Below are 13,932 nucleotides of genomic sequence, written 5' to 3'. Positions count from 1 at the left end.
CTTACATCCAATCCTCCCGATACCGAATACACCCACACGATGAGTGTCAGAGTCGTCTCTAGGATACGGCCGCTCCTCGAAAAGGAGCGCGAATGTGACATTATTGTTCGAGCCGATGCTGTCGATCCTAGCAAGCCCAACACGATTGTAAAGATTCCCAACCCAAAGAATGAGGCTGAGGAGTTCTCTTTTACTTTCAACGGCGTGTACGACCGGGCTACGACTCAGGAGGAATTATTCACCGCTGAAGGTAAGATCTTTTATACTAACGCGTTTTGTCTTGCTATTCCCCGTATCGCGTGTTGACTTGGATAGTTGCTCCATATGTCAAGTCTCTCTTCCAGGGATTTGACGTGACAATATTCGCGTATGGTGTCACAGGTACGGGTAAAACACACACGATGCGAGGCGGTATGAAGCTGGCAGATCGTGGTGTCATTCCCAGGATGCTTAGTAGTGTATTCCGCAGAGGCAAGAAGATCATGAAGGACTCAAAGGGCGAGTCCGATGTGAAGGTTCTTCTATCATACTACGAAATCTACAACGACAAAGTTTTCGATCTGCTCGAGCCACCCGAGAAACGAACACCCGCCGGTCTACCACTGCGAGCCGAGGCCAACGGCAAGACTGTTGTAGTCGGTCTGTCTGAACGAGGTTGCGAGGATCTGAAGGACTTTGAAAAGTTGTACATCGAGGCCAACAACAACCGCGTCACGGCAGCCACCAAGCTCAACGCTCACAGCAGTCGTAGCCACGCTATCCTGCGGGTTAAGCTGATACAAACGACCGCAGAGTCGGTTCAGGAGAGCACAGCATCAGCCATTGACTTGGCTGGCTCGGAGGACAACCGCCGGACTGATAATGCAAAAGAGAGACTGGTGGAATCTGCAGCCATCAACAAGAGTCTCTTTGTCTTGAGCCAGTGTATCGATGCTATTGGTCGTGGCGACAAGCGAATTCCCTACCGAGAGTCCAAGATGACTCGCATTCTGTCATTGGGTCAGAACAATGGCATTACTGTCATGATCCTGAACCTATCGCCTCTACGAGGTTACCACCTCGATACTCTCAGCAGTCTGAACGTCAGCTCTCGCGCAAAGCGAATTGAGGTCAGGGAAATTGAGAACGAAATTGTCTACAAATCGGTTCCTAGAGCGAACTCAGGACTATCGGCCAATTCTCTGCGTCAGCCTCTGCGACCTCTTGCCAACCTCACAAATGTGCACAATGGCAATGTCGCCGCCAAGGCGACCGACAAGGCTGCTGAAAAAGCAGCCGATAAGCCTGTCAAGGCTTTTAGCGTCTATATTGACAAGTCGAAGCCAGCAGCACCGGCCAACCGACCTCTTGTGAGCTCTAATTTGGCCCGCCGAACGACCACGAACCCTGTCAAGCGGTCATCTGAAAACGATGCCGCTATGAGACCGAGCAAGATCTCAAAACCTGCAGCTCCAGCCTCTATCACGATCTCGGCTGCTCAGATCGAGGCCATGGTTGAGAAGAAGGTCAGCGAGATTCTCGCTGCTCGAATTGCAGATGAGCAAAAGTCCCAACCACCACCAACAGTTCAGCCCGAGATCAGTGACGCGGTACAGAGGCGATTAGAAGCTCTTGAGAAGCGAATCGATAGCGACGAATGGCGAGATGATTCCAAGTCGGAAGGTTTGCGTTTCCTTCTCGCTGCCCGTCAACACAAGGAACGTGGTGAGGATGAGATCGCTCTCAAGATGTATGAGATGGCTTTGCCATTCTTCCCCGGTCAGGCAAAGTTGCTGAACAAGATCGAGAGACTGCGATCGCGTTTGAATGGAGAGGCTCCCGCACCTTCTCCCCGTCGGACAACACCCCGATCGGAGCGCAAGAAGCGAAGGCTTGTGTATGATGATGCGGATTGCGATTATGAGACTGCTGAGGCCGATGTGGATGAAGATGAGTTTGTGCATAAAGCCGAAAAGTCCAAGTCTCGAAAGACCAAGGTCAAGCCCCTTGCTACTAAGTCTATCCTTGCAGGTGAAGATGAAGGTCCTGCCTCGCCTCGTACGCAACAACTTCTTGACATCGTCAACTCGCGTGACCTCGACCAAATCCGAGGCCTAGTCGGGTTTGGTGCAAAGAGAGCCCGCGATCTGGTCGATTACCTCGAGCTTGTCAGCAACGACGAGGCTGGCGGCCGTATTGACAGTCTCGGTCAGTTGAGGACGGTGCCTGGTATGGGCAGCCGAACGGTAGAGAGAGCTTACGACGGACTTGCTGTTTAATAAGCGTGGCGTACGTTTTGTTCTCCTTTGGAGATGGGATGGGCACCCAATGCTTTTGGTTTTGATATCATAGCCTTATACCCCCCCCTGTTTTGTTCGAAGATGATGGAAGCATTGAAAGGTGTTTTGGGAGTTTTTGGGAGGTGAGTTACAATTAGTTTGATTCGCATTTATATGGGAGCATGCATGGCAGCAATACCTAGCTGCCGACTTAGGTGTTGATACATTCATTACTGGGTTTGATTTGTTGTAATTTCTCATTATTCTGTAGTATTAATTTGTGATTATAGATTGACCTTTTCGTTTTTGTAGGATTATATTAAATGGTCAGCTGTTGGTTGGTTACCTCTAGTTCAAGGCAAGTCATAATACTGTGGTTGAACTTCAAATTTGAAGTCTAGGGTAATTGACACAAGAATGGAGATCAGATCAAGGATCTAACCTTGAAGCCGCCCACTTGTTCAGACGTCAGTCAACCTGGTATGGTCAGTGCCTCGCCTGCTCGCCTCGACCTTGAACACCATGCGGTCCATAATAAGACACGGATTATTTTCTTCCTACGTAGCAACAGCCACTGACACCATTTGCCCCGAGTGTTCTCCGATCGAAAAAAACGGATCACGATCTTGGTTATTTTTAACGTAAACCTTGGTTATAAAGCATGAACCAACACAGTAAGTAATAGGTGATTCATACGTAGGCGCTCAGCGAAGAGCGAGATACATCATATCTACTAAGCTAAAACTAACATGAGTGTTTCCGGCAAGGCCCTTTCTTTATGCATTAACTATTCAAACATGATCTATTTTATGACGATCACAGTCTGAAACCATGTCTGTAACCCTGCGCCTCCCAGACTCTCTTTACTTAGGTAATTAAGCCACTGGCGTTGAGACTGCTAACCAACGTTAGGAATGCGGTATGTAATTCAACGTTGTAGCCAGCCCCCTAAATCGTGTGACCCAATGACACGAGTGACATGCACGCTAGAAACCGGCTGCTGAAGCATTGAGTTTTGTGACACAAATTGATGTAAGAGCATACAGACTTTTATGCAACTACAGTGACTGAGGAGCTTTCATCTCGTCTGACGTGTCGAAATTGAACGCTTCTTATTCGCACTCGTGTTGCTGATCTGTGACATTCATGACATAAATTAAACCCCGTACTGTTTTAAATACAACGTACGCGATGCATAGATTGGATTAAAACTGTAGCAACATGACAAATTCAAGACAGTGACATGTGCAGCTCGGGAAATTAATGTCGATCAGAACGACTCGTACCGGCCAAGTCTTGTTTCATCCTCACTCGTCATAGATCATAGCGCAAGCTTTTGCAGTACTTGTTTTGAACTTGGTATCTGTTTTGATTCATTGGTAACTTGGCTAAATTCCACATGTCCATACATGTCCCTTCTTCCCTGCAACCAGGCCAGGCTGCAATACTTTCAAATATGTACAGATGCAGTGTCGTCCGACAATTGCCCGCCAGCTCTAGAAGTCATGTTGTAAACAAGCAGCCCCGGCTGTATCCCGTAGGAAGCAGAGCGAGGAATAGAAGCAACAATGATAGCGAGAGGGGAAAAAAAAGTGTAAATCGACGCCATAAAAAGAAAAATTAGGGTAAAAAAGTGTCGGTGACGACCGATGATACGTCCAACTTGTAGTAAAGCGCACTGCCGTTTGTAATCCCCAAACGTAGTCAGCCGAGGCCCAGTGATAGGTCTGCAAGCGTGACAGGAGACAACGAGATGCAGGCGGGGCGGAAAATGTAACCAAGTAAAGTCGTTAAGTAAGATCTCGTGGCTGGTGGTATCGTCCTGCCATAATGAAAGTTGAGGTAGTAGTATGATCCGATGCTGTAACATGTGCACGACAAATCTGGGCGAGTGTCGCCGTTGAGAATCACGAATGAATTGGGGGTATCCCGTCAAATCCGATTCATCCGTATCATCCCATCCCATCCCGTATCATCTCATCTAATCGTGTGTCTGTTTCTTACACGCTTATGCGCCCACTACGCCTGCGCCAGGGCTGTAATGCATCACCTGGCGCTAGATCCCGTCAAATCGTAAATAAGAATGTTGCATGAAATTTGTGGTTTTCTGGTTTTTGTTGCTTTTGCTTTGATAAACCGTGAGTTGCTCATCGAATCATGCTGGTCCTTCGTTCCTTAACACTAGGCATGGTCTTGCTGGAGCCGCCAAATTGAGGAATTGAACTGAATCGGTTCAGTCGCTTACGCTCAGCAGTGGCCATCGGTTGCTGCTGTGGTTGCTGACGCTGAGTCTCAGAGGGGAAGTGGTGATCCTCAATGACGATGGTGTTGGGAGAGGCCATGGGGCTTGTAGCGGCCTTATCGCCGTGGAGAGCGTCCATGTTTGAGGAACCAGAGGAAGAACCGGTGCTGTTGGGAGTCTGGTAGACGTACTCGCCATCGACATAGACAGCGTTGGATACAAAGGTGGAACGTCTATGACGGCGGCGGGTGTAGCGTTGCTCAAGACGGAAGAGCTCCAGCTTGGCCTGGATCTTGTCCATGAGAGATTTGCCCATTGTTGCGGTAGTTTTTGGTGGTAGGTTTTTGCTTAAGGCGCAGTTGAGTTAGGATGAGGATGAGAGCTCTTAGATATGCCGAGTCAATAAATAAGTCGGACCTCTCGGTAAGTGCAGCGCGTCGAGGGAGGCTGGGTCGTAATGGAGAAAGCCGAGGATGTGGAGATTATGATTTCAAGTCACGGTACCGCAGTCAATGCCGTACGCTTTCGTGTCGTATGTGTACTTGGATGATGAGTGTTTCGTGTCCGGTTTTTGGTTATGTATGAACTGTCTTGTCTTGGTTTATCCTTGAGAGAAAGGGGGAGGACAATTGCTGCTCGTCTTGTGGGTGTTGGGTAGTGTAAGTATTGGTGTTTAACAGCGAGTACCTGCTGGGTCAAGGTTGATATCAGATGGAGTAGTAAGTAGTACTGTGATTGTACGTATTAAAAGAGAGTAGAGGACATTAATAGTTGAGGAAGCAAATCGCCGGGAGTGTTGTTTCCTTGTCGTCCAAGAATAAGATCAGATCAAATGAGGGTAAAAGAGGAAGTGGTAACGTAGTGGGCGACTGGGGGTAGAAGAAGGATTGCGACAGGACCCAGGGAGATGAACGAGGGGGAGGATTGGATGGCAGATAAGAATGGACGCACCCAGTGAGAGGCCCACAGACCCGGGCTCTAACATGCATTGCGCCGGGGCGTAACAGCCCGACCACAGGTGTTCTAACTTTGGAGAGTTAGTGGATGCTATAGCGTCTAGAATGTCGCTCCTCCACTAACTAACTTTGGTCTCTCCACTGTTTCTCATCTGCTCATCCTTGGAGTTGGAGCTGGAGATTCCCAATCATCTCGTTCGTTCGTTGGCCTACCCAATGGGACACACTTGAAAGGGTCAACAGGGGAGGCCCGGAAGGTGGAGTTTGCCTGCAGGGGATGCTAATTGGAATACATACTGACAAGGGTGCCATGCGACCGAAGCTTTGCAGAGCGACTTGCATTTGCTTGATGCCCCTGAGATGTAACATCCATCTATTTACCCTTGAGGAGGACCAAGGAGCTCGCTCGCATCAGCATTTTTCGGCATGGGATATACAACAGAAATAACCCTCGGGGGCTATATCGCCAGGCAAGTAAAGGTAAGGAACCTCCGAAGGCCTGGAAACTTGCTGAGCAAGGCTAGACAGAGATCATTTACTACTAGCTCCGTTGTCTCTGATAGATCGATCACGAGTAATTTCTCAATATTGGACACACAAACGCCAGAAGTATATACGTTTGTTGGGTGTCGGATTCCAAAGCTCCCGTCTCTTCTCCCCTTTCCTCCCGCTGACGGGCCGTCAACAAACATTTCTCTTTGTCAAGGAAGCATCAGCTCGTATTGAACAAAGAACAAAGTCATTTTTTATTGCACACGGCGATTAGACCCCATTTCGAACCAAGCCTAAGCGATTCTAGCTCAGGCCGGCCTCTGGAAGTCCCCAACACCGGTCAAAGCGCTAGTTAACCCAGACCAGCACCAGCATGATTCTGGTGTTGGCGGGTTGACGCAGGGGGATCACACTATTTCCTGCGTGAACAAGAGGAGAAGTCTGGAAGCGAAGCGAAGCGAACCGCACTGCAAAAAATGGAGGCAAAATTGCAAGGTTTTTCGCCGTGCCGAGTACGGACGGGGCTCCATTGGTTCCTGGCATGAAACGTAACCGAACAGAGGGCTGGAGACTTTCTGGGCTTTACTTCCAAAGTGGGAGTTGAGATGCACGCCAGAAGCAGAAACAAAAGAGCACCGAAAAACCACATGGTTTCGGCGAGTCAGGATCCACAAATCTAAACGTTGATCCTGCTGGAGGTCTAAAGGTGTGGGACAAATGCCTCTCAGTACTGCAAATCAATCACTGTCTTTCAGTGAAAAGAGCAATCGCAGACGAGCTGACGTCGATCAGCCGAAATTAAGATGAGATTTTGTTTTAGTTTGTCGAGTCCCAATATACATAGGTAGCATTCCTCTGAGAGAAATAGTCGTTATTTCCAATAATCAGAGAGAGAGAGCCAACTTTCCAAGCAGGCTCAGACTCTATCAGCTCTACGATAGACCATTTTACCTATCATCCCTCTCCTTTGTCTTTCAGCGGCGAACTAACCGGGCTCCCCTTGCTCGCAGCCGGTGAGCCAGTATGGTTGGTTCGTCGACATGCTGCATCGGGCATGGCCAGTCTGCACGTTTTTCTGTAGCAGTGCAGACTGAGCTGAATTGGAAACATTTATTCAAGCACTATCGCGCGATCTCCTCTCCAGGTTTCTATCTGAGGCATCGCTGTATAGGAGGTGTCGTTTTTAGCCTGCTACTAGTTACCGTTTGACCGAGTTTTCTCTCTGATTTGAGCCGGCTGGTATGTCTATACCTTCTCGAAGTCGACCGATACGGGCGGAATTTGAGTTTTTCTGCCGCCATTTCAAGCCAAACATGCACAGAAATGGATCTTGTCAGCTCAACGTTATCCATGTGGCTTTGATAGAGATGTCGTCGCGAGTCAGGCCAATACGCACCAGCTGACAGATCGCCAGGCACGGACTCGGGTCCAGTTTAAAAGCCATGGCCAGTCACAGTTAATTGATGGCTGGGAACGAAACTTCTTTTGGTTAATGGCTCAATGGTTTGGCCAAGTGTGGTCGGTTGTTCGTTAGCTTTCTTTGCCATGTGTCGACAACTGACAAGTGCCCACGATGTGAGATCACGACGGCGTGTCTTTGAAACTGTTCGACTGTCAGTGCGAAGAATGACGATTCAGACATTGCATCATTAACCTTGAGGGGTTCTTAAGCGTGCCCATGCTGTGGAGTGATTCGATTTGATGGAGAGAAGAGATATTATGCTGTGTGTGCAGTTAACAGACACCAACTAACGTAGATAGGTGCTAGGTTAGTAGTAGACTTAGTACTGTATCTAATTGCTTCAATGGAAGGTAATTGCACAATTACACTGCAGTACGTGGCTTACACCCAATAGAGTGCCTGCCCAGGTTGTGCATTGTATCACCTGCCTAGTGCCTTCCTTCCTCATGTATTATTGTACCATACATACATACCTACTAGGAAGTCACCTGCCTAGGCCACCTGCCTCCCTCTATTGTAGAGGCAGGTGTAGTCCCGTCCAGCGGATCCCGTCTGCTACTCCTGATGGTAGATATATCTAGGTAGTAACGTAGAACTTTGTCCATCTCTCCAAGAGCCATACTCGATCAGACATGCGGTCTTGCACTAGAAAAAATAATAATCTATTATTGACAGCAGTCAGCACAAAGCCAAGTTTGTGTCGTACTGTCGCTATACCTGCTACCTCAACAGATGAATGTGCCTGGCCTTGATCTTTCGTCCCGTCTTGACGGTACTGCAACCAAGAGAAATGATCCGCTGGACGCGATCTCACGTTGAACATGCCCCCTTATTACTGCTGGATCTCTCGCTAGATCTTGATATGGGTTGCACAGCTTCAGGGTCACTGCATTCTTGTTCGAGAATGTCTGTTTCAGCCGGCCTATCACAACGGCAGAGAGGCTCAAAAGGTCGTTTGCATTACATGAAGGGCTCCGGCAATGGCAATCTCTGGATGGTCCATACACTTTAAACTCGGCTGTCGGACAGTGACACAAGTTCCCGTTGTTGTGAACAAGTCATAGGGTGCTCAAGAAACATCACTGGGAGTTTTGAGTTGACCGTTTGATCTTTGGCACAGCATTCAGTAATGGCAGGGCAAGATTACCCTGGCCGTGATACATAAAACACCGGGCGCTTGAACTACAACGGCAGCTTGAGAGGACGCACATGTTTCTCTCCGTCCGTGGCCAAGATGGGAGTTGCAACGTTGACAATGCACCCTTCCGAGACCGAGCCGTCTAAGCTAATCCTCCGGAGAAGCACTAATCATTACCATATACTAATCGGCATATATGGTGCTCGAATCCCAGTGGAATTATCATTAGCAATACCTTCTTACCCAACATTTGCTGGTGCCATTCGTTTATGATGAAGCCACACAACCTATTGCAGGCCCTGCTACTTACAGCTTCAGTTGTTGTAAATGCCGGAAAAAACCCCAGACCTTCAGTCGCTTCTTCCAGCACTGGTAGAAAGAGCAATGGCGACACTCGCAAGTTCATCATCGAAGTTGAGCCGGTAATAGAAGTCAGTTCCGTTCTTATAACACTTGCTCACATGCTCAGAATCGCGGACTAGCTACATTAGCATACCAGTTTCTCACCAAACCTGACCGGAAAAGACCCCTGTTCAAGAGTCTTGATTGCAGTGATGTTTTTAGCGGAATGGTAGTGGAAACTGACACTGACAATACGGATACACTACTTCAGATGGAGGGAGTCATTAATGTCTGGCCAGTACACAAAGTATCTATGCCCAAAGTTGAACAGTCGAAACACGGTCCATCCTCATCGATAAGAAACTATTCTATCCACCATTGGACGGGCGTCGATAAACTCCATGCCGCTGGGATACGTGGAAAAGGGGCCACTGTCGCCATAGTAGACACAGGTATTGACTATACGCACAAAGCGGTATGTTTCTATTCCTTGCTCTTGGCCACTATTCATTAATTTATCAAGCTTGGAGGATGCTTCGGTCCGGGATGTAAAGTCAAAGGAGGTTATGACCTTGTGGGAGCCGACTGTGGGATGTTCAACGTCGTTTGCGTGACTCAACAACTGACTGTTTATCTAGGGGAGACACACAACGAGAAGAAACACCCAAAGCGACCAGACAATGATCCCATGGATTACCAAGGGCATGGAACACACGTAGCTGGTATTATTGCTGCTGAAAATGAATGGTATGTTTGCGAACGAAGAGCATGATTGTGTGACTAACCCGAGGGACCAGGCTTACCGGAGTTGCACCTGATGCGGAACTTCTTATCTACAAGGTATTTTCCGATGTAAGTATGAGGCATTTCTGGAGAACATATGAATTTCGGCTTACTAGAGATAGAACCCATGGGAAACTGACGAGGTGACTATAATGCAAGCATTATGTGATGCTTACAATGCGGGAGTAAGTGATATTGTGTGTACTTACGTATGAGCTTTGCTGATGAGAGATGCTCAGGCCGATGTTATTACTTCAAGCATTGGACAGCCAAGCGGATGGTCCGACAATCCCTGGGCTGTGCTAGCTAGCCGACTGGTCGACAAAGGTGTCGTGATGATCGCATCAGCTGGCAATGAAGGAGAGTTCGGACCCTTCTACTCCAGTAGCGGCGCTATCGGACATGGTGTACTCGCCGTGGCTGCTGCCAATGTCACCACAAAACCCAATGCAAACAGAACCGGCGAGGACTATGGACCAATGCCCGTTTACTTCACCACTTGGGGACCAACGAATGAGTTGCTCCTTAAACCAGACATCGCCGCTCCAGGTTTCGAAATCACGAGCACTGTGTTAAACCAGAGTTACGAAGAACTGAGCGGGACATCCATGTCAGCGCCATACATAGCAGGAATCGCAGCCCTTTTCATCGGGAAATATGGTGGCCGTGCTTTCAATGGTGCCGGAGTAGCTAAGATGCTTCGAGATCGCATTGCTTCGAGTGGGAAAAGCCTGCCATTTGTGAGTAGCCGCCTCAACCGGAAGTTCAAATCTCCACCATTCCAGGTTGGAACTGGACTGGTGGATGCAATCAAGGTGCTTAATTACGATACCCAGCTCGAGTATGAGCCTTTTGCGCTGAGAGACACCGAATTGTTCACGCCACGATGGAAATTCAACATCACCAACACTGGTGGAAGGGTACACCAATACAAATTCAAACTTGAGCCCCAGGCAGGCTTCAATATCTACGACGCCAACTATGGGGTTTCTCTGTTGTATGGAATTGAACCAAAGAACATCGTCCCTCCTGTGAGACTCCCTCATACGGTTTTCATAGAGCCAGGAGAGACAAGAGAGCTGAGGTAAGTCCCCTGTGTATCACGAGATCATCATCAGCTTATAAAACCCAGTGTCACCTTTGGTCTTCCAGACGTCGACGACGATTACTTGCCATTGTATGGCGGCAAGGTATGGGTAGTTTCTGATCACGGAGAGAAACTGTCCATACCGTATGGAGGTTCGTCAACCCTGATATGGCCTACGATTCTCGTTCCCACTGATGACTGTGATAGGAGCGGCGTATGATACTGAAAAGGCATTCGACAACATGTTCATTGCCGAACCGTTCATCACAGATCCGGATAAGGACTTGACGTAAGAAATCCATGTCAATATCGTGCTTGTTTAACACATAACAGCTGGTCTTTCAACATCGACAGAGATCCGAATGATTTTATTGAGATTGGTGGTAGGCTGTCATACGCTTGCCAGAACCTCAGATGGGATGTGAGTATCTCCTGAAATCTTTTAATATCTTTCTCTCTAAAAACTGTCAGATCTTTGAGCAGGGCTGGACAGAATCACTCTGGACCTACCCTCTTCGTGTTGGCGAATTTGGCTACGTCGGTTCAGCAACTACGATGCGCGATGCCGAAGAATTTTGGTTCTTCGATCCAACCATCAATGACGCGAACGACACTATACCGTTCCCCCTCAAACGTGAATCGCGCGGGTTTCATGTATTTTGGTGGTTTGGTAAGCTCGCCAACGGTACGAGAATAGTGCCCGGAAATTACACGTAAGTACATGCGATACCTTTGGTGAGGTGAAAGTTCTGACAGGTCTTGAAGCATGAGATTTGCAGCCCTGAGACCTTATGGGAATCCAAACATTTCGGATCACTGGGACATCATGTACAGACCAGCGGACAGCAGCATACAGGTGTTGCCTTATAACGATAACGACAACGACACACACAGTTCGAATCTGACATCCAAGGCACCCCGGTACCAGATGCCGAGTCTGAGAAAGGCCTCGTTGAAAGGACAGTAGGAAGGCTAGTGTGAAGAGATGGATCTACGTCTTGTTTGTTGAGAAGTAACATCTCATAATCGAGCTGGTCACGAAGCGTGTGCATGAGGTAGAAATGTCGTTCATCATTATCAGTGCCAAATTATCTATCCTGACAGCACCATTTTTCATGAAGATCTGCACAGCTTTTCACCCGTAGACAGAGCAGACTATACTATATATGCTCTCCCAACCAACTCCGTAAATGCACGAAACCGAAACTCCGTACCCAAACATTCCTCTAGTTTGACCAAGAGGCCCAGGTGCGTTTAGTCTATGCCCACTTGCCCAGGAGACTCATCACCACAAGGCCAGCGACCAAGCCCAGGAAAGCAAGAATAGTTGTGAGGATGTTGGCATCGGCGAGCTCAGCCTTGTGACCATGGCCTCCAGTCATCCAGTCTGCAGCCCACATCTCGACAAGGCCGACCCACATGAGAATACCAGCAGAGACAGCGTCGAGGGTACCGATGGCGATAAGTGTGGACTTGTCGTTACCGTTGAACTTTTGCAGAACACCAATACCAATAGCCATTCCGATGGGGGTGATGAAGGCAAAGAGGGAAGCAAGACCGAGCTTCTTCTTCATAGTGAGGCCAACATGGGCCGTCTCATCGTTGGAGATGGTTTCGGTAGCAGCAGGAGGAGCCTTGTCCGAGTCCTGTGCGGAGGATGTGTCATCAGAAGGACGAGGAACGACGACGCTGTGAGTGTCGGCAGCAGTCCCGATAGTGGCGATTCGGCTTCCGAGGGCGATACCCTCAAACATTTGGTGGAAAAGGATGACAACGAATAGAGTGAGGAAGTACTCATCGCCAGCGACAACCAGAGTCAAACCAATGACTAGATTATGTTAATACACTGTGATGCTAATCTTGAGAGGCGAAACTTACGGAGAGAGTGGAAGAGGATGCCAAGCTCCATGACAAGAACACTGACAACCTCGGTGGAGAGCCACGCGCTCTTCTTCTCAGTCAAGGAAAGATCAGCAGAAGCCTTCGTCTTGGCGAGAACAATGCGGTTTCCGATGTATTCGACGAGGAAAGACATGAAAATGCCAGCCATAACGAGGGCGGATGTGGTAGCCTCGTAACCCAAGTCGCCGATACATTGATTGCTGAACATGAGGAAGGCATGGGTGTAGAGCTAACAGTATGGGTTAGAAATGGTAGGCAGTGATTGGAGAAGGCAACATACGTGGACAAAGGCGGTAGAGATGATGATACCAGTGCCGAATTGCTTCAAGACAATGAGGACAACGTTGAGTTTACTAGGCATCATCTTGTGCAAGAGGATGGGACCAAAGACACCCAGGGCACCTGTGGCTAAAATGACGAAGAGAAGACCGACACGGAGACCAACATCGTAATCTCTTTTGCGAGGTTGACAGGCAGAAGATGAAGAACCAGCTGCCTCGCCAGCCTCTGAGCTACCGTGACCGCTTCCACCTGTGCAATGCCTAAATAGACCCATTAGTGATTGTTGATGGTTCATAGAGGGGGATGCTGCTTACTCGACACCAGCGTGGAAGTGACAGTGTTGATTATCACTTTCCTCAGATTTGTCACCAGCAGCTCCTGTTTGGGCTGCATCTTCTCCATGGCTGTGGTCGTGGTCTTCTTCACCTGCTTCATGATCGTGATCTTCTTCCGACTCAGCACTTTCAGCTTGAACAGCAACATCTTTACCATCAGAGCCGACACAAAACCTAAAGGGGTGAGGGTTAGTAGTGGCCAATGGTATGTCATAGCTCAATAGCTTACATATCAGAGCCATGGGCATGGCAGTCGGTATATTGAGAGGGAACATCAGTAGTGGCAGTGACCTTGATGTCTACCACGTATTCTGTCTCACCAGCGAAGCAGTATCTAGGTGTACGGTTAGTTAATAGTGCCTCGGTTTGGAAACGCCTAGGTTATCTACTAACAGATCTGAGGCGTGGAGATGGCATCCTGTGATAGCGGTGACCTTGGGCGCTGCTGCTGCGCTTGAGGGGGCATTGGTAGCTCTAGGGGCAACATGGACATTGCTGGCAGCAGCAGAAGCCACAGAGGAGAAGACAATCCCCCATCTGGCGAGGGACAAGGCGGAAGCGTACATGCTGATGGGCGGCTAACGGCAAGAGAGTTTTGTTTCGTTTCTGTTTCGTTCCGTTTCGTATCAAACAATGGACTACGGCAGCAGACA

General features: G+C 48.6%; 4 protein-coding genes across 4 annotated transcripts; 2 read left to right on the top strand and 2 right to left on the bottom strand.

The window, feature by feature from the left end:
• Positions 1-39: 39 nt before the first annotated feature.
• On the top strand, positions 40-2,258 carry FGSG_06334 (uncharacterized protein; the record flags this gene model as incomplete). The annotated part of the gene is made up of 2 exons (XM_011326689.1): positions 40-250; positions 316-2,258. 2 exons carry the CDS (start codon positions 40-42, stop codon positions 2,256-2,258), a joined length of 2,154 nt encoding a protein of 717 aa, XP_011324991.1.
• A 2,147-nt stretch (positions 2,259-4,405) lies between these two features.
• On the bottom strand, positions 4,406-4,816 carry FGSG_06333 (uncharacterized protein; the record flags this gene model as incomplete). The annotated part of the gene is made up of 1 exon (XM_011326688.1): positions 4,406-4,816. The coding sequence occupies one exon, from the start codon at positions 4,814-4,816 to the stop codon at positions 4,406-4,408; it is 411 nt and encodes a 136-aa protein (XP_011324990.1).
• A 4,004-nt stretch (positions 4,817-8,820) lies between these two features.
• FGSG_06332 (uncharacterized protein) lies at positions 8,821-11,727 on the top strand (the record flags this gene model as incomplete). Its single annotated transcript, XM_011326687.1, has 11 exons — positions 8,821-8,970; positions 9,162-9,365; positions 9,414-9,637; positions 9,688-9,742; positions 9,796-9,858; positions 9,913-10,757; positions 10,806-10,912; positions 10,968-11,049; positions 11,094-11,181; positions 11,232-11,473; positions 11,595-11,727. 11 exons carry the CDS (start codon positions 8,821-8,823, stop codon positions 11,725-11,727), a joined length of 2,193 nt encoding a protein of 730 aa, XP_011324989.1.
• Positions 11,728-11,852: 125 nt separating this feature from the next.
• FGSG_06331 (uncharacterized protein) lies at positions 11,853-13,845 on the bottom strand (the record flags this gene model as incomplete). Its single annotated transcript, XM_011326686.1, has 7 exons — positions 11,853-11,857; positions 12,034-12,588; positions 12,639-12,891; positions 12,943-13,204; positions 13,259-13,453; positions 13,509-13,613; positions 13,673-13,845. 7 exons carry the CDS (start codon positions 13,843-13,845, stop codon positions 11,853-11,855), a joined length of 1,548 nt encoding a protein of 515 aa, XP_011324988.1.
• Between the last annotated feature and the right edge of the window lie 87 nt (positions 13,846-13,932).

Source organism: Fusarium graminearum, chromosome 3, assembly GCF_000240135.3.
Source record: "Fusarium graminearum PH-1 chromosome 3, whole genome shotgun sequence".
Taxonomy (NCBI): Eukaryota; Fungi; Ascomycota; class Sordariomycetes; order Hypocreales; family Nectriaceae; genus Fusarium; species Fusarium graminearum.
This window is presented reverse-complemented; position numbering and strand designations above follow the sequence as displayed.